This window comes from Trichomycterus rosablanca, chromosome 6, assembly GCF_030014385.1.
Source record: "Trichomycterus rosablanca isolate fTriRos1 chromosome 6, fTriRos1.hap1, whole genome shotgun sequence".
Taxonomy (NCBI): Eukaryota; Metazoa; Chordata; class Actinopteri; order Siluriformes; family Trichomycteridae; genus Trichomycterus; species Trichomycterus rosablanca.
Window position 1 is genome coordinate 21,985,259 of NC_085993.1, and position 23,687 is coordinate 22,008,945.

General features: G+C 38.4%; 2 protein-coding genes across 2 annotated transcripts; one reads left to right on the plus strand and one right to left on the minus strand.

The window, feature by feature from the left end:
* Positions 1-13,642: 13,642 nt before the first annotated feature.
* LOC134316963 (uncharacterized) lies at positions 13,643-17,040 on the minus strand. Its single transcript, XM_062997550.1, has 3 exons — positions 16,462-17,040; positions 16,155-16,253; positions 13,643-15,979 (listed from the first exon to the last, which is right to left on the minus strand). Exons 1-3 carry the CDS (start codon positions 16,846-16,848, stop codon positions 13,844-13,846), a joined length of 2,622 nt encoding a protein of 873 aa, XP_062853620.1. The 5' UTR covers positions 16,849-17,040; the 3' UTR covers positions 13,643-13,843.
* A 71-nt stretch (positions 17,041-17,111) lies between these two features.
* On the plus strand, positions 17,112-20,587 carry LOC134316964 (uncharacterized). Its single transcript, XM_062997551.1, has 9 exons — positions 17,112-17,161; positions 17,406-17,498; positions 17,897-18,015; positions 18,111-18,512; positions 18,596-18,803; positions 19,016-19,233; positions 19,316-19,469; positions 19,609-19,718; positions 19,811-20,587. The coding sequence occupies exons 2-9, from the start codon at positions 17,459-17,461 to the stop codon at positions 20,120-20,122; spliced, it is 1,563 nt and encodes a 520-aa protein (XP_062853621.1). The 5' UTR covers positions 17,112-17,161; positions 17,406-17,458; the 3' UTR covers positions 20,123-20,587.
* The last annotated feature ends 3,100 nt before the right edge of the window (positions 20,588-23,687 follow it).

Sequence of the window (23,687 nt, forward strand, 5' to 3'; positions counted from 1 at the left end):
TGAGACCAGAGAGAAAAGGCAAAGCCGAATGAAACTGTTACTTAGATAAATAGATCTAATTGAGCAAAACAGGTCTGGACTTTATTGAATAATAAATCAAATGGCTCACCCATCATGGGTGCAGTAAGAGGTTTTAGACACCATTAATACATTCTGCTCTAAATGTGCTTGTGCATGTCCAACAAAGACACTAGAGATTATTCCCAGCCCCACTCTTAAACTTCATTCAATCACTCCATTTAAACACGTATAATTGTTTGACAGGTGACATCCCAAAGGTTGGTACTACTGATGCAGTCAACTGTGCTGAGATTTGTCAGCTATCAAGACCTTCCCTGCAGTAGATATACTCATTATATGTTGCAATATGCTGTCAGTTTTCAAACCCATGAAAAAATCCAGTGGGAAATGTCAGAATGGCCTTTTGTGTCAAAGTGATGTGTAAAAAAAAAACAGCAGCACAATATTACAGACATCTACATTGTCACAATAAGCTAAAAAATACATTTTTGATAAATTGTGACAGTTTTTAAACTTCTACTTCACTTTTTCCATACGGTAATAATTGACAACTTGATAGGTAACCCATTCTTCAAGTTACTATTAATAAAAGTGAAGATGTGATAAACTTTAAGCTACTTGAAAACTGTCAATAAAAACTAGCAGTATGCACTTTACCCCATTTATTAGTGTATTGTATTTGTTCTTAAAATATGATGCATTCAGAGTTAAATGGCACAGTGTGTAGCACGGTTTGTTTCCCAGCTTATGCCAAGTTCACACTACATGACTTTCCAAGTCGTCAGGTCGCTGTACAGTTCACACTACACAACTGGATCTCTTGTAATCGGGAGTCTTTCAAGTCGGTGTGGCTTTAAGAGGGGTTAAGTGATACCATGTCCAAAAAACAACAAGTAACAGGCAATCAAAGTTGTTTGTGCGCTGATGTGCAGCGTAAAAGTAAAGAGCAGAGACCAGCAGGGAATGTTCTATAGTAAGTTGGAGGTTAATAAAAATTTAATTTATAAATATATATTTTATAAAAATATTTTTGTAATGCAGCGTTGGTATTATGGTTTGGCGTGGGCGATAAGTTCACAAATATTGTAAAGCTTGTGTGTGTGCCGATGTATTCTGATACAAATTATATTATCCCCCTCACCACACTCATTGCCAGTCACAACCGACTGATCCAGATATTCAACAAGCTAAAAATCTCTCTTCAGTCGCCGAGCGCTCGGCGAGCACACGGGGGGCCGCTCGGATCGCGTTGTTGAGTAGTTCACACATAGCGACTGAGAGCCGAGTTGCTCCCGAGCTGCCACATCTAGCGCCGACCAGTCAGGGCAAAAATCGTGTAGTGTGAACTAGGCATTAGTGGCCAGGGTTCTGTGTGGAATTTTCATGTTCTCACTGTGTCCGTTTGGGTTTTCTCTGGGTCATTCAGGGTCTGTTCGAAAACCTAGTGTGCTGCCTTGCTGTCTAACTGCCTACATAGGCAGCTGCCTCAGTAGAGAGGATTCTAATAAGTCATTGACTTATAAGGCAGGTTATTTGAACACGCTACTTAGACAGCGATTTCATCAGTTTTCGCTTACTAAGCTAACACAGATAGCCTCATGCCATTCAAACCAATGGGATGAGGTGGCACAACAAGCTAGCATGTTAACTAACATCACCCTCTGTGTACCAAAAACAGTTAAATCCGCCCTGTGACTGACTGGCAACCTGTCCCGGGTGTTCCCTGTATTTCGCCCAGTGAATCAGACCCACTACGACCCTGACCAGGATAAAATGGCGGTAAAACAGACAATTAATGAATGAATTAATGTAATTCATCTTTGTGTTAAGGCACCTTGTGAAATGTCACTTTTATGATGAGAGAAAATTTGTTCAAATGACCAAATCCAAACCAAATGCAACTTAAAAACACTACAGGGCGCTCAGTTGGTGCAGCGGTAAATTGCGCTAGCACACAGGAGCTGACATTTCCAACTCGTCGGTTCAAAACTCAGCTCTACCATCCGACAGGCTGGGCAGCTATATGAATAACGATTGGTTGTTGTTCATACAGGGTAGGAGCCGGATGTGACCTCATAACTGATGCAATTACGACCTCTGCTGGTTGATTGAGGGCGCCTGCACAGAGTCGAAGAATATTGTGTTGATCGGGGTGTTGCTCCCCGTACACAAAGCTGATCCGCATATAAACTTGCCTCATGCAGGTGAAAAGACGCAGTCGGCTACTGCACACATGTCGGAGGGGGCGTGTGTCAGTCTTGGCTCTCCTCAACCTGTAACGCGGGGTCTAAGGACCGAGACAAGAGGGGCGGACACACACGCAGAGATGTATATATGAACAAAGGTTTATTTAATAACGACAGCAGAACACAAATTCTATAAACTTTGACAAAACAAAAGCTAGGAACATGACTAAACTAGAGCTAGGAACATGACTAAACAAGAGCTAGGAACATGACTAAACTAGAACTAGGAACATGACTAAACAAGAGCGAGGAACATGACTAAACTAGAACTAGGAACATGACTAAACAAGAGCGAGGAACATGACTAAACAAGAGCGAGGAACATGACTAAACAAGAGCGAGGAACATGACTAAACAAGAACTAGGAACATGACTAAACAAGAACTAGGAACATGACTAAACTAGAGCTAGGAACATGGTTAAACAAGAACTAGGAACATGACTAAACTAGAGCGAGGAACATGACTAAACAAGAGCGAGGAACATGACTAAACAAGAGCGAGGAACATGACTAAACAAGAACTAGGAACATGACTAAACTAGAGCGAGGAACATGACTAAACAAGAGCGAGGAACATGACTAAACAAGAGCGAGGAACATGACTAAACAAGAGCGAGGAACATGACTAAACAAGAACTAGGAACATGACTAAACTAGAGCTAGGAACATGGTTAAACAAGAGCTAGGAACATGACTAAACAAGAGCGAGGAACATGACTAAACAAGAGCGAGGAACATGACTAAACAAGAACTAGGAACATGACTAAACTAGAGCTAGGAACATGGTTAAACAAGAGCTAGGAACATGACTAAACAATAGCTAGGAACTAGTGATGGGTCGGTCGCGAACGATCCGGCTCTAAGAGCCGGCTCTTTAAAGTGAACGACGGGATGTGGCTCCTGACTGGGAGCCGATTCGTTTTTTTCCGGGGTTTTTTTTCTGTCAAAACCGCACGTGATTGGTCAAGATGCGTGGTGGCGTTTGTGTAATTACACTGAGCAGGAGGGGAGGGGTTACACACACACACACGCACACGCACACGCACACGCACACACACACACACACAGCGTGCACACGAATAGGAGGGAGAGAGAGAGAGAGAGAGGGAGAGAGAACTCAGCGCTTTACACAGCCAGACATTACACGCTGGAAAGGTGAGGAAAATGAGTGAGAGGAAACATAGTAAAGTTTGGACACGAGAAGCCCCTTTTACAGAGAAGTTCAGACCCACTGAACCAAGTGTTTACTGGGAGACCAAGTGTTCAGTCTACCCACATCTTATACATGTGATGGCACAGAGACTGTGTATCTGTCCCCTCAGAGAGAATCTTTTTTTAACAGGGCAGATCATAACAGAAAGGAGAAACAGGATCAACCCCTCAAAGATGAGCTCCTTGGTTTTTCTGAATGCCAATCTTCACTAAATACTTACAAATACTGTCACCTGGATGCTGCTTTTTCTTTTTGTTTTGCACATTTTCATTTATATTTTGTTGAGTGATTCTTCGTTGATGTGTTGTTTCACTCTAGACACTTTTGTTTATTTTGTTTTGTTTATTAGGATTTTAACGTCATGTTTTACACTTTGGTTACATTCATGACAGGAACATTCACCTCAGTTGCATGTCTTTGGACTGTGGGAGGAAACCGGAGCACCCGGAGGAAACCCACGCGGACACGGGAAAGACATGCAAACTCCACACAGAAAGGACCCGGGCACTTCACCTGGGGATCGAACCCAGGACCTTCTTGCCGTGAGGCGACAGTGCCAACCACTTAGCCACCATGCTGTCCCACTTTAGATGCAAATGTACAAATAATTTACACAATTAGATCTTTTTGTCTAATTGAGATGGGTCTTTGATTTGGATTTTATAATTTATTGTTGGAGCACTCTGTTCCATGTTGAGTATATAAATAATGCAATTTAAATAATAAACATTTGATACAAAGTTTTTTTACATTAGTAATTCATTTTACATGTAATTTGGTAATAAATTAATTTAAGCAACAAAAAAATCTAAGGAGCCACTTGGGAGCCGAAAGAGCCGGCTCTTTTTAGTGAGCCGAGCCAAAAGAACCGGCTCTCTAAAAGGAGCCGAAATTCCCATCACTACTAGGAACATGACTAAACAAGAGCTAGGAACCTGGCTAAACAAGAGCTAGGAACATGACTAAACAAGAGCTAGGAACATGAGATATACAGACCCAAACCAAGCCAAACAGAGTCATGAACAGATGACAAACCAAAATAGTTCCCAACGTCTGTCTGTGGAGAAGCTGCCTCCTTTTATCAGGAGCAGCTGGAGCTAATCAGTTCAAATGAACCAATTGTGAGAGAGGGTGTGGCAGGAGACTCAGTGTGCTCATGGAGAGGGGGGCGTGGCACTTCAGGAGCACCAGAGCACATAGAGGCTTTCAGTGTTACACAACCAGGGCAGGGATCAGGAAGCATAATGCAATCGGGTAACAAATGAGACATTAGTTGCCAAAACCACATTAGTTGCCTCTTGTTACTCTTAACTACACAAAATCTTTTGTGCCACATAAACTTTAAGTGCCTAAAAATAATGTCAGACAGGCCCTGAGATAACAAGCAAAACAGAAAAGCCATAAAAATCAATAACATTGCAATGGACGTATTTTACGATTCTAAAAAACAAACATTGAAGTGAAGACCAAATGATGCCAGCAAATCTAGAAAACTACTCAGTGATCTGCAGGTTTTTTTTGTTAGAGGTAAATATATATTAAATACCAAACAAAGAGGACAAAGAGGCTTTCATGTCACACACTAGTACATTTATACTACAGATTATTTAATACAGACTTGAGCCTTACATTGAAAGAGGGCTGCCAGATGTGCAAGCAGGATTTAGGGAAGGCAGAGGAACAAGATATGTAATCACAGATGCTATGTAGCTGGAATATAGAAAGAAAAAATTTGCTTAACTGATTATACCTAAGCTTCTGACTGAGTTGACTGCTCACAATTATGGAATGTCCTCAGGGAAATGGTAATAACAACCATCTAATTGTTTTAATGAGGAATCTCTACAGTGATCAACAAGCTTCAATGATGATTGAAACAGACTGATAAACATTGGCAAAAGAGTCACAAGGCTGCATTCTGTCACCAATCCTGTTCAACCTGGTTGCCAGGAGTCTACGTTTTGTGGTACTTTAGGGGGTTTAAATAAAAATAGTTACCTATGTAAATATGTAAAAGGAGCATAAGGCACATTTTGGAATCACTAATATTTCTAAGTATATGGTTGTCAGTCAGACATCAGCATTTGTTTCTTGTAAAGTCAAATATTTACAATAATAAAATATGACTAAACACAATGTAAGCAATTGAGGGTTAAGGGCCTTGCTCAGTGGCCCACCAGTGGCAATTTGGCTTGGCGGTGATATGACTTGAACCAGCAATCTTCTGATTACTAATTCTACACTGAGGAGCTTAGAAAATGCTGTTGCTTCTCATCAGGCTTAAAAACATCTCTAGAGACTCTGAACTTCACCTATTAGCAGTCAGGTAGACTCAAGAAAATTCAAGACTCTTACCATATCCAGAAGTGGTCAATCAACAAGGGCAAGCCGTAGCCTAGTGGTTAATGTACTGGACTAGTAATCAGAAGGTTGCTGGTTCAAGCCCCACCACTGCCAGGTTGCTGCTGTTGGGCCCTTGAGCAAGGTCCCTAACCCTCAATTGCTCAGACTGTATAATGTAACTGTAATGTAATTCGCTTTGGATAAAGGCGTCTGTTAAATGCCGAAAATGTAAATGTAAATGCAACAAGGATTACTCCACTGAGCTAGCACCGTCCTTTTGGTACTGCTATTATGAGCTAGCATACACAGTAATACCCATGAAGAGTATATTATTGTGAATATGTTTGAATAAACAGAACACATTATCCGTTTACAAACCCTATTTAAAAGTTGGGGCATTTTGTAAAGTGCAATTTAAAGAAATAATCTGCGCCCCCAAGTGGCGCAGCAAATACAGCACTGCATAGTAAGATGATCATAACAACAGTCTAACATGGCAGTGGTATGTGTCAAAGTCAAAGTGAACTTTATTGTCATTCAGACTGTACAGCTAGGAGTGCACAGCTGAACGAGATTGCGTTTCCCAAGCTCCAGTGTGCAGAATATAAAACAAAAAAAGAGCATATACAAGACAAAATATACATTAAGTTTTAAAAAAAGATATACATTAAGTGAAAAAAAATAAAAAACACTATTGCACATACGTACATTGTAAACAGACATAAAATACACGTTAAGTAAAGTAAAAAAATATATACACACTAAGTAGGAAATATTGCACATAATTTGCAGTGATGAGGTACCAGTGTAATAAATAAATAAAATGCCTGGTGTTAAACACTTAAGTTATTGCACAGAATATAATGACATAATGACATAACCTGTTTAAAATAATATCATTATTAAGGTATTTTTTACTTGCTTAAAATGCAGAAATCAGGTGCCCAGTTGGCGCAGCGGGATATTCCACTAGCACACCAGCGCCGAGAGCACCAATATACCCACCCCCCAGCAGCAAAAGACAAACTGACTATGCTAAAACTAGGAGAAAATGGGAGAAAATACATAAATAAATAAATAAATATGTAATTTGTAAACTCTTTTGAATCTTTATTTACCTGTTAAAAATAGAAAGAAAATATGTTTTTACTGATCAGTGCCATTGTATTTTGTAAATTTAAACTCATTTAATACTTGATGCATGGCACACACTTGGGAAAGAGGCATGCTTTCCCTGTGTTCCATTACTTTTCCAATTAATGACACTTTTTAATGGTTTGAGAACTAAGGACACTAATTGTTGCAGTTTTTCAAGAGTGGTTTGCTCCATTCTTGCTTGATACAAGACTTCAACGGCTCATTAGTCTTGGTGTACGGCTGGGTGGGAACAAAGACTCATTAGAGAGGGAACAAACTGGTTTCAATTGTATAAGATCTTGAATGCAGAGCTTAAAGTTATTCTTACATCTACACAAAAAAATGGTGAGTCCTAAATCACTAAATATTGTGCTACATAGTAAGTTAACGTAGTGCACTTTAATTAATATTTCATACACTACGCAGCACATAAACTGTGGTTTGGAATACAACCCTAATCCAAAAAGCTGTAACACTAATTTATAAATAAATAAATGCAATACAATCTTTTTTTTTTCAGGTTAAGGGTAATAATGGTTTAAAAATGTATCTCATTTTGACATCCTAAATGCTAACAGTGGAAGTCTTGCAGGCAATATCCAATCATTTGCATAATTCAAATCTTCCATTACTATATTTCGTCATTTATTACTTGCAATACCTGCATTTTAAGTGTAAGATATCCACTAAGGAACCACCTTGAGCTATCCATCTGTTCTCTTTTGTTGAGCTTTTTTAGAGCAGGACACCTTAACCCTTTTAATAGGAATCCCTCGGTGTCTTACTATGTCTTTTGATTCTCTTTGTAGTTTGGTGATCAGCTAAGCTTTGATTTGTCTGGCATCTGGACTCAAAGGCATGAGGGCAAAAGTTAAACGCTACTGCTCTTGGTGCATTAGCTCAATGCTGGAAGTGACATTTCTCATTTTTCACAGCTAGCTTGTACAGAGGCAACCACAACTTGTCATGTCTCAGGAGTTAAATCCATACTGGCATATTTAAGTTATAGTGTCTTAGTTGCAAGTGGAAACTTCAGCTCCTTGATTTCTTTCTTTAATATACTTTTAATCTGTGGCCTGTAGTGATATGTAGCAACATTTCTACTCCTTTAACCTATTAGGCCCAATGTCCATATTGAATATCTATCTCTCTGTTTTCTGTAGAAAATGATTTAGAGTCACATATAAAATAATACATAATAGTTTTATAATGTTTATTGGCATACTTGGTCATGTCTGAGAGACTGAGAGTCTGAAAGCTTACAGTTTGGATTTAGTGCCATCCGAATTCCACCGTTTTGCACAGCTAAAATAAGTTTCAGGGCAGCATGGTGGCTCAGTGGGTAGCACTGTCGCCTCACAGCAAAAAGGTCCTGGGTTCAATACCCAGGTGGGGCGGTCTGGGTTCTTTCTGTGTGAAGTTTGCATGTTTTCTCCGTGTCTGCGTGGGTCTTCTCCAGGAGCTCCAGTTTCCTCCCACAGTCCAAAAATATGCAAGTGAGATTAATTGGAGATACAAAATTGTCCATGACTGTGTTTGACATTAAAACTTGTGAACTGATTAATCTTGTGTAATGAGTAACTACCATTTCTGTCATGAATGTAACCAAAGTGTAAAAAACATGACGTTAAAATCCTAATAAAACAAACAAAAGAAGCTTTAGAGGGAAGATTTTTATGTGATGATGTGAAAGGTGCATCAGTGGCTATGCGCTCAATCATAAACATTGCTGATGGCTTTAAAAAGTTGGTACAACACTGGGAAAAATTATCGGAAGGTGACTATGTAGAAAAGTAATTTAATTTGTTTTTGAAATTCTTTATAATTGACTTATACATACATATACATATATAAAGCAAAATGCAGTGTTTATTAACTGCAAATCAGTATAAAATACATTAAATAGATGTTGGAATCTGATGATAAGCATACAATTTTTCTAAGACTGTGCTACTGCAACTCTGTTTTGACTGTTCAACATCAGACCTCTGCAACTGATTAAAAACTTTGCCCCATACCATATGTTTAGTCTACTCATGCATTACTTTACTGACTTCCTAAAAAATGAACCAGGCCCCACCCCTGCCCCATACTCTTTAGTCTATTAGTATGAGAACCACTTGACTCATCCCTCAGGACTCAAGGAAGATGAGCATTAAGGCTGTTTACTGCCCTATACCATTTGTACTTACACATATTACATTTTAACATGAGTTTTATCTCAATGGTTTTTAAGGGAGGCATAAAGGTGCAGTGGGTAGCAATGTTGCCTCACAGCAAGAAGGGCCTTAGTTTGAATCACCGGCTGGGCGGTCAGGGTAATTTCTTTGTGAGGTTCGCATGTTCTCCCTGTGTCAGGGAGTCAGGCTAATTGGAGCTACTAAAATTGCACTTAGTGTATGTGTGTGTGAATGTGTGTGCCTGCCCTGTGATGAACTGGCTGTCTGTCCGAGGTGTTTCCTATCTTTTACCCAATGAATCAGACCCATTGCAACCCTGAACACGATGAAGCAGTGGTAAAGCAGACAATGAATGAATGAATGGTTTTCCTAGATTGTGCTCTGTTTGTACTTCAATCAGAATGTGTCTTCTGGGAAGAATATGAAGTACCTCTGTATATCACTCTCTGAGACTCACAAACTATGACAAGTATAGTAGAGTGCACATGTTAAAAGTGTCAATCATTCATAAAGGTTAATAAAAGCTGTAATACAACAACTGTTTCTGAACAACATGAGGCTGTGAAATCAATTCAATTTAATCAGCTTTACTGTCATGTAACAATGACTCAGGATGCAGGATGTATTGTATATACATCAGGAGAGTGTACAAACAAGGAGAATCCAAAACTCAAAGCCAAAAGAGAGAAACAAGCTCATTCTGTCAGCAAATAGTGGTAAATCTATGTTTGTGGTCAAAACAAAGGCAACATTCACACATAGCAAAGGATCTAGGAAAACCACGCATCACAGCTTCTGCATAATCACAGACACATCACACTGGTCTCCAAACACGAAGGGGTTTAAATAAATGGCTAAACAAGACAGGGTAAACAAGGCACAGGTGAAATACATAAAAGCAATCAAGCAAACAGAAAACAGGTGTGAAAACAAACTAAACATGCATGGCAAAGCAGGTGGTGAAACAAAACGGGGCTCAGACCAGTGCGAGAGCTAACAGCATGACCATATTCAGTTACTGTATTTTGAAGCATTATAAAACAAACAGGAACACACAATAATAATGATAATAATAATAATATATACACTGATCAGCCATAACATTAAAACCACATCCTTGTTTCTACACACACTGTCCATTTTATCAGCTCCACTTACCATATAGAAGCACTTTGTAGTTCTACAATTACTGACTGTAGTCCATCTATTTCTCTACTTACTTTTTTAGCCTGCTTTCACCCTGTTCTTCAGTGGTCAGGACCCCCACAGGACCATTACAGAGCAGGTATTATTTAGGTGGTGAAACGTTCTCAGCACTGCACTGACATGGTGGTGGTGTGTTAGTGTGTGTTGTGCTGGTATGAGTGGATCAGACACAGCAGCACTGCTGGAGTTTTTAAATACCGTGTCCACTCACTGTCCACTCTATTAGACACTCCTACCTAGTCGGTCCACCTTGTAGATGTAAAGTCAGAGACGATCACTCATCTATTGCTGCTGTTTGAGTTGGTCATCTTCTAGACCTTCATCAGTGGTCACAGGACGCTGCCCATGGTGCGCTGTTGGCTGGATATTTTTGGTTGGTGGACTATTCTCAGTCCAGCAGTGACAGTGAGGTGTTTAAAAACTCCAGCAGCACTGCTGTGTCTGATCCAGCAATTATTTGTTCCAAATTTGAATTGGTATTTGAATGTGAATTTGAAAGTTGACCGGTTTCCAGTTCCACAAATTTTTAATCCAAATTAATTAAGCTTTTTACAGTTGTCTAATTAGTGTTCCTGATGTGAAACAATACTGATATTTGAATTTTTGTTTTATTTATTTATTTATTTATTTAAATCTGTTTACCTACAGGTTCTGCTGTAGACCCTGCTCTGTCAGGGACAGTAAAACCAGGACATCTGCATAGAGCAGAAGCTTGATTTCTGAGCTGTTTAGAGTGAGACCAGGTGCTGCAGAGCGCTCTAAAGCTGTGGCCAATTTATTAGTATAAATATTTAAAGTTGGGCTTAGACAGCGGCCCTGTCTCACTTCACGGTCCTGTGAAAAGAAAATTGTCCTTTTGTTGCCAAGCATTATGCCGTATTTGTTGTTTGTAAAATCACTGTGGTAGGCCACATAAAATGACAGAGCGGGGTCAGACCTCCAAACTTTATGTGGCCTTCAGATTAGCTCAAGAACAGTGTGTCACTGCAGTGCTGAGAATGACCCACCACCCAAATAATACCTACTCTGTAGTGGTCCTGGGAGAGTCCTGACCATTGAAGAACAGGGTGAAAGCAGGCTAACAAAGCATGCAGAGAAACAGATGGACTACAGTCAGTAATTGTAGAACTACAAAGTGCTTCTATATGTTAAGTGAAGCTGATAAAATGGACAGTGAGTGTAGAAACAAGGAGGTGGTTTTAATGTTATGGCTGATCAGTGTACATTTACGTTTGATGTTTTGTGAGAAGGAGCTTTAATGCTCTGCAAGCTTTGACATTAACATTACTGAACATATTTTAGATGCACTGAAATATTGACTGAAAGTCAGTACTTTAAAATTATCTTTTCAAAACTATTAAATGGGCACAAAATTCCACACACACACTTCACAATTTTTTTTCCAAGACAAGTTGAAAGGTTATCAATCAAGCTCATTAGCCATACAGTGTAGTTGTTCCATACCTTATGCCAGTTTCCCAATTTGCTTGAAAAATTGCCTAGGAAGCAGATGAATTGTTGTTTGTTCAAGCCATAAGGGCCCATCTGCACAGCACCAAAGTTGAGTGCTAATGACTTTTTGTGAATTACAATTAGGTTTAAAGTTAATGCAATGTGATTCATCTAAGCAGATTAATAGGAGGCTGCATTTGCAAAAATGAAATGAAAAAGTTTATTATCATTATTATTATTATTTTTGAAGGGCGTTTGAGTTACATCTCATTGGTAAGGTAATGATGTATGCCACGGGTCAAGTGGAGACGGACTGCAGTGTGACAGTCATTTACCGCTTTTACTGAAGTAGACTGGGACACCATCTGCAATTTTACGCTTGATTTAGAATCCCTTTATCCCCCCTCTTTATTGGTGTGCACTTCACTATCAAATGCGCATCAAACTCTCTTTGCTTGATTACAGCTTCTGCTGCAGTAGCAGGGCTGATCTAATTGCCTAGGTGCTCAGCATTCGGTAGCTGGGATAGCCAGCTTGTTGAGTATAAAAATTCTGTGAAACATTTTATGATCCCAGCTAAGATAATTTTTTTAAATGAGCTGTCTTCCTTTATAAAAAATATTAACATACATCAAAGTATTAAAGCTGCAGCAACAATGCAAGTATACTGTACAGTCAAGCAGGAAAGTCTGCACACCCCTTTCACCTTCTCCACGTTTTATTACATTACAACTCATTCTACTGTATAATAGATTGAGTTCATTTTTTGTCACAGAATTCTACACAAAATAGCCCACAATGCAGGTTTTTAGACATTTGTGCTAATTTATTAAATATCAAAATGTAAAATATCATATGTACACAAGTGTGCACACCAGCCCCGGTTCTGGACTGCTTTGCTTGGGGGGGCAGTAAAACCTAATGAGGGGGCATGTTGATAGTCATGTTTTTGAAGCCAGAAATATATTCAAGGCTTGATTTGTGCATGAATGATGACAGCCAAGCTATTGATACTGGCTTAAAGTGATGTATGAGGTAAAGAAATAAAAATGCATGTTTTCGAACTTAAACTTAAAACCCAATGATTAAAAAATACATGTTGATTATGTAAATGGAGAAAAAAGATTATCTAATTGTATTTCATTTTAATACGCCCCCTTAATTAAATTGCCATTACTAATAGAACAACTCTATTTCTTGAAAGGCTTTAATACAAATTTAAGTCAAAGCTGACAAATGTACCTACACACAGACTGAGAATATTCAAACGTGGAAATAGGAATGAGTGAGAATATTTATATTATTGGGAAATTAAAATATAAAGAAAACAAAAGAATACTAATTCTGTAAAAAAAAAAGTGTTTACCAGTATACCTGCCTCTCGCTCACACTAACAGAACATATACTGCCGAACTGAACTGTTTGGGGCAGTCTGCCGATTTTTATATGACTCAAAGAGCCAATCAGGAATAAGCAAGAAAATATCTTCACACTGCACTGCAAATTTTTGTCTTCTTACCAAGATTTAAAATCTTACATTAGGAAATTTAAGATTGATTATCTTGTTTCAAGAGTTATTCACTAGTTTCTTACATTTGGTCCCATGGTATAGTCTTAAATTCATCATGAATGTGTCTATCTTATCTTACTTAGTCAAGAAATCTTAAATTTAGTATATTGTTGGTAAAACAAGTAAAAAATACCTTAGGAATCCATTTATACTCTTTTATTCCACAATACAAAACTAATTTCAAGATTTAGCCACACAAACTGAGTTTGATTCATACATTACATTTCTTGATTTAAGTTCAATTTCTTAATTTGAGAATAATTCACAGTTACATTTGTAAAAACATTTTTTATTGGTAAATGGAATTCATAATTAAAATTAGAAGAACAAAGTAAGCAAACCAACAAAAGATTGGCTTTGACCACTTTTCAACAGTGGAATTGGATCAGCAAAACAAACAGCCTACAACTGGCCAATACTGACCTAGCTACAGCAAACTAATGTACAGTATGAGGACATCTCACCCAGAGCTCATTATACATCCCCAGGGCCGTTCCTATGTACAAGGACATCACAGAGAGTATATTTTATTGGCACAAACACACTATCCTTAAAATTTACTGGAAAATATGAGGTGTGATCTAAAAGCTCATGCACCAATTCTGTCGCCTGGGCAATAGCAGGAACTGCAACTTCATATGCCAACAAATTGTTATCAAAATGCAATGTTTCATAACGCTGATACTCAAAAGCAACAAAAGAAGAATCTACTAAAAAGATGTCTTTCACCAGTCCAAACACAGGCAAAGTATCATTCACATCTGCAATAATCAGAGACTTCCCACTGATGTATTTATTTCCATTGAGAATTAGCCACTTCACAGAGACAACAGATTGACTGATGTCCATATTAAAAAAATCTCTAAATTTGGCCTTAACATAATCAGTATTTGAAATATCAGTAACAGGCCCCAATTCTCTCTCGGTTGCAAAAATGGGATGTTCAATGCCAATTTCATGTTGACAACATTCAAGAAATTGATTATGTTTGGCAAGTGACTTACACACATTTTTAAAATTCAACTTTGGAGCCCACTGTTTGAAATAACTGTGCTTGGCCTCAAACCGCATGCACATAGTTCTTATTAAAGGACCAAGGGATTGAATTTGACTGGGCAAATGCAACATGTAATGTTGCTTGGGTATTACATTAGTTTCGGGAAATAAATGTTTGAACTGACTAAGGTGTTCTTCAATCATAAGTTTAAGCCGTATTACTGTCTGTAAAGAAATAATAGGAGCAAGAACAATCTGTACAATTTCAATCAGCTTAACAATAAATGTAACATACTCATCGTCCAAGTCATACAGAATAAAAGGTAATACTTTTAACAGTATTAACATTTGCCCACATGATTGTTTCAATTTGTTGTCACTTGCTGTCAAAGTGCTGACACTAACAGGGCAAGGTTTATCACGTATATCAAGAGGCGAGTAAGGAAAATTCTGAATGGCTGAATTGAACACATCTAATTCTAGATTACCTGACAGTATAAGACGTTTTAACACAAGCTTCATTTCCATTGGTGCAACACCTTCAAAAATGACATGCATTATGTCCTGTGGAGTTTGCCTGATTAGGTCAAATGCAGGAACATCAATAAGTCTGCTTTTTCTATTAATTCCGTAAGTAGTTTTGAGGGAGGACTTTAAAGTATCTGTGCTTGCCTTGTCTATTTCAAGACATTGCCTAATATGCCTTTCTAGTGTTCTTCTGACAAAATTATTCTCATCAAAATATATTTGCATATCCTCAAAGGTGCATTCACAGTGTCTGCACTTGCTATAGGCAAAGCCAACCCCTTCTTTAAAGCCAGCAAGCTCATGTTGAGCAAGTGTATCTCCACATACTGCTATCACAGCTCCAAACAAGTCCATTTCACCATGTGGTGTTTCAACCTTGACACCGTTATAAAGCAGAATAAGATCTTTTATAATTCTTTGTAAAATAACATCTATACCCCATTTAGAAACATCAACAGATTTTGCAATAGCAAGGAGTCGTATTGCTGCTAACTTGGACCTAAATTTTGGATCAATATTACCTAAACTGTAGTAAACCATTAACAACTTATTTGAAGAAGTATGGGGCCCTAAAGGGTTACATATTTCAATCTCGTCTGAGTACAAAATGATCTGCAAAGCATTAGGCCTCACAGAATATAAAGGATGAGATGTAAAAAGAGACCCATCTGAAAAGTCATACAAGAATCCCTCTCTGCTTCTCTGTGGTACAGTGTTCAACATGGAGAAAATTCTGGAATTGGTCAGTAGCTGCTTTAGACTTTCAATTAGTGGTACATAGTAAAAACTTTTGTTTCTTATGGCCATAACCTTTGAACTACCTTGCTTAACCAAACAAATCTTCTGAGAGACAACTACTTCCTCTGGGCAGACTGGACTGAAGAGTTCACAAATAGTCCTATTCTGTCCATATGCTGTGGTTGAGAAAGGATCTTCGAAAGTATCAAAAGTATTCAGAACCTCATTTTGAAGCTGAGTGGTTGTCTCTGGATGTCTGTCAAAAACGCTTCTCATTCTTATCCTTAATGTATCCAAGAGAGTTGCTTGGTACTGTTGCACCCCTCCAATGACTCTGTTGACGGTCCTCTGTGAAAAGTCATAAATTGGGCTTAATTTTTACTAATATAATGTCATGACATCACAGAATTAAATGCAACACATTCTGATGCATTAGAATTAGCCTACTTTACAATTAGGCTATCAGTTTATCAATTATTATTACATTCACTCTTTCTACATGCACTTTTTAAGCAAAACTGACCTGTGACAGATGGCATTCTTCCCGGACACTGATTGCAAAAGCTGCCGCAGACTTGCCAATATCCGGTTCGGTTACAGATGTTCCAGCTCCATTATTTTCCTTTCATGAATAAAATCGAATATCTCAGTCATAACAAATGCACTCAAATCCATAATACAAATTAAATTTCAAATTAAGTTTCATAGCCTACAATACATTTTATAGCATACATTTTGACTGTCTTCTCCTCACTTCACCATACAGAAATCATAAATCTGCCTCATGGATTAAAATTAACTTAAAAAAATTAACTTAAATCAAAACTTACCTGAATACAAGAATGGGAATCAGGAGGAGTTTCCATACAAGTTTCAATTTGACTGCCGTGTGACTGTTCCTCCACAAAGTACGTTCTTGCAGGAGTAGCGGCTTCAGAAAAAATAGATGCACCAAAGTTCTCTGACCCAAGTGCAGCTGAAGTAGGTGTTGTCCCCCATGCCATTGGTGGGCATCCGGTCGCCAAATACAAAGGGTGTGTTCGTTTAAGATGGCGATAAAATGAGTTGTAAACTCTAAAATCTTGTTCACAACCATCAATTCCACACAGAACCCAAAAATCTTGACTACGGCTATGCGTGACATTTATGTGGCTGAGGAGCGATTTTATACTTAACGCAACAAAAACGAAACAGATCATACACCGCCACACTGCCATGATTCACTCCAGTAGTCTTTAGTAGGCTCGTTTTGGTGCTTGTCTGTGGGCTTGGTTACACCTGTGCCTCCTATTTGCTAACCAGAAATATGAATTCCCTTCAAGACTTTTTTACAACAACTTATGTCGTACAATTTTGTATATGAGAAAATATTTGCACATGCTGCTCACGCCTCTGCTCTATGACCTGCTCTCCGCTCACCGTCACATCAAAATGACGTCAGATATATAAATTGAAGAGATTTGGCGCCTGATACATTTTGGGAAAAAGCAGCAGTGTTCAACAGAAGCCGTCTGAAAAGTGCACTTCGGGGTAAGCACGGATTTAACATTATGTTCACGATATATTTGGTATAGTATATTGTATGTTACAGCATTGTATACATTTGTTCCGATATTATTTAATATTTTTAATATTTTACCTGCTCTCCTAGCTTGCAGACTGAGGAGCTTAACGTTATTATCGAAAACTAGTCATAGTCAGCAAGTCTACACTACTAAGCTAGATGTTTTTGCTAGGTAGCATTAGCTAACTTATCTATATGTTTTGTCCTCAGATATCGGCTCACATTTGAGAACAGCGATAGAGAGAAAAGCCACTTTCTTCGGTATGGATGATTTAGACGAGACTACACTGTCGGTGCTACGGGGTAAGTTGTGTTTAAACTAGACTATTTCAAAGCATGGTGTCAGTTTGTACATTAATGGAATCATGTGCAGATGGAGAAACACCAAGTTCACAAGCTAACACGTTAGCATTTCAGAAAAGTGTTGGATAAACCTAAATTAAATAGTTGGCAATTCTAAGAAATTCCTGTTAAGTTAGGGGTTATTTGCTGATCAGAATGGACGATGTGTTAGAATTATTCGTGCATTCATCTCGTTTTGTATGTATTTTAAAACGATGTTTGCCGGGTTTTTTTTTTCAGTTAGTCTAGTCATGCTGCTAGCAAATATCCATAGATATGTACAGTTGTAGGCTATGTTTCAATGAAAAATTCGTACCAAAACATATGTGATGTGATACTAATGCCAGGCGTTTTTAAAGCTGCAAATATTGATGAGGAGGTTCTGAAAACCCTAAGTCGGGAAGATTTGAAAGACCTCTTTCCTGGACCAGAGAATTTTCTGAAGAGGAAGAAATTATGGGACATGATTGGTCCAAAGGTAATGCGTCTGTGGAGGAACTCAGGAGGTTTATGGAAAGCATAAAATTTGATTTTATTTTAAAGAATGTTTTGTGGGTGTTGTAATTCGTATAGGATGGTGATCCTGATCAAAACCGAGGAAGTGGGAATGTGTCAGCTACCTGTGCAGTGTTGACAAGCCAGCCTCAGACCTCTACCCCTGTTCATGAAATCACAGCCAAAACGGTGAAACTGCCAGACCCACCAGAGTATGTAGTGTACACTGACTCAGAGTTGGACATGGTGCGCAGCCAGTATTTTGATTTGCTCCGCAATGGAAAGGAAAAAGTTTGCAAGATGTCAAAGGAGCTAAGTTGTAGGCTCATCAGAAACACAATCACCAGCATGGTTGCCATCCTGCGTGCTAGTCCTCTGGGAAAAGAGGAAAGATACCCCTCAAAACTTGAGCTGAGAGCAATGTCACAGAAGATCGTTGACTATTACCCTATGCTACGTGACACTTCAGATCTGCCATATGTAAGTTATTTTGCATCTAAACCATTTAAGGGCTTGGTGGATGACATGGCAGCTTAACGTAGCTTAACTTTCCTTTGCCACAGCTGACGATTTACTCTAAAATGTATAAACGACTGCAAAATATGAAGTCTCCAAGAAAGAGGCAGGGCCCAAAGCCACAAAGAGGGTCTGCAAAGAGATCACTCTTTGAAACAAGTACAGAAGAAGAAGGTACTGCAAGTTCTTCAGCTTCAACTGCTTCAACTGTCATTCTTCCAGAGAGCGATGTCAGCAATGATGACTTAAGTCCAGGTAATACTGCATTCGGTATTGTTTGTTTTTATTTTGTGCGTGTGTGTTTTCCCTTGGATTTATATTTTTGTTAAAGAGCTTACCTTTACACTGGCACTTTGAATATTTACCCATGAGTTTTATTTATTTATTTATTTTCCCTGTTCTTTGGCTGATCAAGAAAATATATTTAGAAATTATTAAACTGTCTGAACTCTACTGTTGTATTTTAGAACATCAGGACAGTCTGAAAATGCAGGCAAGGCACTACAAAACACTCTTCAATATGTACAGCAAACCCAACTCAAAACCCAACCCAAGTGATGTTGCTCAAATTTTGGACCTTGAGTTTGATGGAAGGCGGGCCTTCATTGACTCAAGTGTGTTGAAGGAGGAAGACAGGATTGCGAAGATATTTGAAGCATATCCATGTTTCAAAGACCCTCAAAATGTAAGTTTCATATCTCACCCTTTTTGTGTGCTTGTTTCTGTATAATGATATCAGCTGCACTAAATGCACAATTTTATCCTAGGCAATGGATGAGCTGCGTCGCATCTTGGGTGGCACCAACCCCAAATACATTGATGAAACAAAGAAAAGATGGGAAAACTTCTGTGCCAATGTCCAGTTCTATGGTGTGTGGAAGAAAGTCCTGAAACCCCCTATACCCTTGAATATGCATGATGGTATGTTGCAGTTTTATTCCAAATCTGAACCCTGCAAAACTACTGTAATCCTTCAGCTTCCAATTTGTGTCTGCAGGACCTCTGATACACAGGTGTTTTTAATTATTTAAAATAATTTATCTAATTATGCCTCTTCCAGCGGATTTCACCATTGCCATTTTGACTGGTCTCCCATCACTATTTCCCTCACCAACTTCGCCACCAAAACGGCTCGGGAATCCCAGTGAAGCACTATTGCATGTCCTTCAGGTGAGGTTATTGTGCATTTCAGTTACTATATTGATTTTTCTCTTAACGTCTTCAGACATTTACAATTGTTTTCTTTTTCTTTTAAATTAAAGGCAAGGGAGGATCCATCGCTTTACTTGGAGAAGCGTCCTCTCACCAGTCCAGTGTTACTGTTTGATGGAAAGGTCTGCATCCTTGCCATGGGAAACGTACCTGTAAGCACCATACCAAAGGAGGAGTTCTTTGATGGGATGTTGATGTTAATGGCATACTACTACACGATGCACCTGATGTACCCAAAATGTGTTGCAACCCTCCTCTCGGTCATTCAAACTGAGGTACTGTGTGATGCGATCCATGATCGAGATGCTACAGGTGCATATAAGAGGGCAATGGTGGAGTGGAAATCATTTATTGAGAAGTAGTTGCACATGGCCTGTTTTTTTTTTTGTTTACTAGTGGGGAAACTCATGTTCAAATGCAGTTGTTCACTGTCTATTTAAACCCCCCTCCTCTCCCATGTCTCTCTCTGTCAATCTTTTTCTTTCCCTCTTCTCTCTTTCTCACACATTCTTTCTCTCTACTCTCTCACACTCACTCCTCCCTCACCTACCCACAAACAAGTGGTTTAATAATCAAGCATTCACAAAGTGGAAATCCTTTACTAAGATGTAGTTGCATAACTTGGTCTATCTTGCTGTTTGCTCAGTATACTGAGATGTATCTTCATTCCATGTTCTTGGGAAGTTGACTGTACTAGTGGTAAGGTGATGTTGTGCAGTTGTTCACTGTCAATTGCTGCAAAGTACTGTGTACTTCAATTGTTTAGTGTGTATTAAACAAGTGTTTGATAGTTTTACAGTACTGTCAATAAATGTTGACAGAATTTTCACTTGTTTTGGTGGTGATTTACTTATGGGTTTCCTGTTTTAATATTTAATATGTAAGATATGTAAGACATTAATATGTAAGATATGTAAGACATTAATATGTAAGATTAAAACCTAGTTTCAAGTCAAATGTGGTTTTTAAGAGTACCTGTTTCAAGATGAGACAACTTGTTTCAAGTAGTCATACTACCCTAGTACTAAGTATTTTACACTTAAATTTGAAAACCTATATTAAGAATTCCAAAAACTAAATAAGTATTATTTGCTCATATTCAGAATATTATACTTGTTACTGTGGTCTAGCAAATCTGTTTTCAAGTAATTTTATCTAAAAATGAGTATTTTTGACTTATTTTAAGCTCTTGGTAGCCGGTCAGAGCAATCTAATTTCAAGACTTGAACAAACTTATTTTGAGAATTCTTGTCAAGTAAAATTATCTTGCTGCATGGACAGATAATTTGGCTAGTATTGATTAACTTTATGCTTGAATTAAGTTTTTTTTTCTTATATTTCAACTAGCCTTTTTTACAGTGTGTAAAACAAAATGCATTTTTGTGATTGGTTCAGAGATAATTTTAAAAATAGCCGTTGCTTGCATTGTGCTTGGGGGGGCAAAGACACAATTTGGGGGGGCAAAGACACAATTTGGGGGGGCAAAGACACAATTTGGGGGGGCAATGCCCCCCTCAGCCCCCCCCCTAGCGCCGGCCCTGGTGCACACCCTTTGATATGACATCCAAAAGTGAGCTGAGGTGCATCTTGTTTTCACTGATATTGCTTGAGATGTTTCTACAATTTAATTGGAGTCCACCTGTGGTTAATTCAATTGATTGGACATGATTGGGGATTGCCAACACCTGCCTATATAAGGTCCCACAGTTGATAGTGCATATCAGAGTAAACTCCAAGCCACCTAGAGGTCTCTCAAACCATGATAAACAAGATTCTCTGGTCTGATGAAACCAAAATTGAACTTGTTGGCCTGAATACCAAGCGTCACGTCTGGAGGAAACCAGGCATCGCTCATCACCTGACTAATGCCATCCCTACAGTGAAGCATGGTGATGGCAGAATCATGATGTGGGGGGCAGTTGTAGCCTAGTGGTTAAGGTACTGGACCAGTAACCAAAAGGTCACTGGTTCAAGCCTCACCACTACCAGGTTGTCACTGTTGGGCCCTTGAGCAAGGTTCTTAACCCTCAATTGCTTAGACAATATACTGTCACAGTTCTCTAAGTTGCTTTGAATAAAGGCGTCAGCTAAATGCCAAAAATGTAAACGATGTGGGGATGTTTTTAGCAGCAGGACCTGGGTGACTAGTCCTGAGAGAGGGAAAGATAAATGCAGCTAAGGTTAACCTGCAGCTAAGGTTTGAAGAAAACCTGCTCCAGAGCTCTCTGAACCTCAGACTGGGATAAAGGTTTACCTTTCAGCATGACAACAACCCAAAGCACACAGCCAAGAGAACAAAGGAGTGGCTTTGGAGAAAGTCTGGGAATGTCCTTGAGTAGCCCAGCCAGAGCCCAGACCTGAATCCAATTGAACATCTGTGGAAGGAGCTGAAAATGGCTGTGTACCGAAGCTCCCCATCCAACCTGATGAAGCTTGCAATGATCTGCCAAGAGGAATAGGCAAAAATGTCCAGAAACAAGTGTGCCACTCATTGAAGCTGTAATTGCTGCCAAAGGTACATCAACCTAGTATTAGGCTAAGGGTGTGTACAGATATGTAACCTTTAAATAAAAGATTTTTGTCAGTCTAATAACATTGTATATTTTCGAAACCCTGTTTTCACTTCGTAATTATTGGTGATTGTGTGTAGATGTTTGAGGCAAAAAAAGAACTCTTTCTATTATAGAATGAGTCTGTAACGAAATAAAATGTGGAGAAGGTGAAAGGGGTGTGCAGACTTTCCAGCTTGACTGTATGTTAGTTTTGTCACACTGTACACCTTTGGAAAATAAATAAATAAATAATGAATTTTATGGGTTTTTATGCTTATTTATTTGAAATACAAATTGATTTGTGATTGTAATTTTTATATAAAAATATTGAAACAAATACAGCTTTGTAATATTACAAAATATAAATACGATTAGGTATCAGAATGTACTTTTTAATTTTTAAGGTAACCACTAACAAGCTAACATTATTTACATTGATGAAAAGTAGGCATTTCATGGCATCAGCTTTCAAATGGTACCTTGTTTACTGTATGTGTTTATTATACAAAAAATGACTTTAATTTGCACATGGATAATACAATGGATGAATACGGGACCACATGTAAGCTTTGGTTGACTTAGAAATGTGTTTAGGAACATTGGCTTGCTGAAAAGTCGAATTAGCAAATTCAAATTTCACTACAGTAAGCATTTCACATCAAAACGTCTTGGTATTTATATGAACCTATGATGCCAGTCACCCAACACATAATTAATCATTGCCAATCATAGCTAATAGTCAATCAAAGCCAATCATGTCTGTGTAGAAGCCTGGCCAGTCAATAGCACCACTGACATTCAAACCTGTATCTTAGCAGTTGTGGGCTAGCTTGAGCACAGTAAATGAATAAACAAATCAAATAATAAAGTTCTTGTTTTTCCATCTTTTTTTTCTTATTAGCTACAGATTGCTCCTTTAAGTATGTGTAAATTGTATATGAGTGTGTGTTCTGCACAATTGCAAGCATAGACCTTGATGTTTTACAATGTTTGTGTCTACTTCATGTCTTAATTATGAAACAAGTATTTAATTTTCTTTTGAAGGACATCAGAACCTGGTTCCTGACTGCAAGTGAATACGGAGGCAGACCTTGTGAAATGAATGCAAAAGAAGTATAATACATGTGACAAAACTGACGTTTTTGATCATGGTGCCATTTAAGGACTAATTATTTTCTTACAATCTGAGAGAGTAGGCCAAGTTCACAAGCAGCTGTATGCTGCTGTAATTGCTCTTTTTACATTTTGAATCTGAAACAGGCGATGGCCTTGGCTGGATTATTTTAATTGGTAGAGATTGGGTAATATTCTTGTCTAGAGTTGACTGAGAAAACAGAAAATGAGGCACTCATATAGACAGGGCTTGTTCTGTTGC

Bases quoted from the DNA above. Each gene is read 5' to 3' on its own strand.
- LOC134316963 (XM_062997550.1), bottom strand. From the start codon at position 16,848: ATGGCAGTGTGGCGGTGTATGATCTGTTTCGTTTTTGTTGCGTTAAGT. The intron at 16,254-16,461 runs GTAAGTTTTGAT...TATTCATGAAAG, and splicing joins ATTCCCATTCTTGTATTCAG to GAAAATAATGGAGCTGGAAC. The intron at 15,980-16,154 runs GTCAGTTTTGCT...GACTTTTCACAG, and splicing joins AAGAATGCCATCTGTCACAG to AGGACCGTCAACAGAGTCAT.
- LOC134316964 (XM_062997551.1), top strand. From the start codon at position 17,459: ATGGATGATTTAGACGAGACTACACTGTCGGTGCTACGGG. The intron at 19,234-19,315 runs GTAAGTTTCATA...ATTTTATCCTAG, and splicing joins GTTTCAAAGACCCTCAAAAT to GCAATGGATGAGCTGCGTCG. The intron at 19,470-19,608 runs GTATGTTGCAGT...TGCCTCTTCCAG, and splicing joins ACCCTTGAATATGCATGATG to CGGATTTCACCATTGCCATT.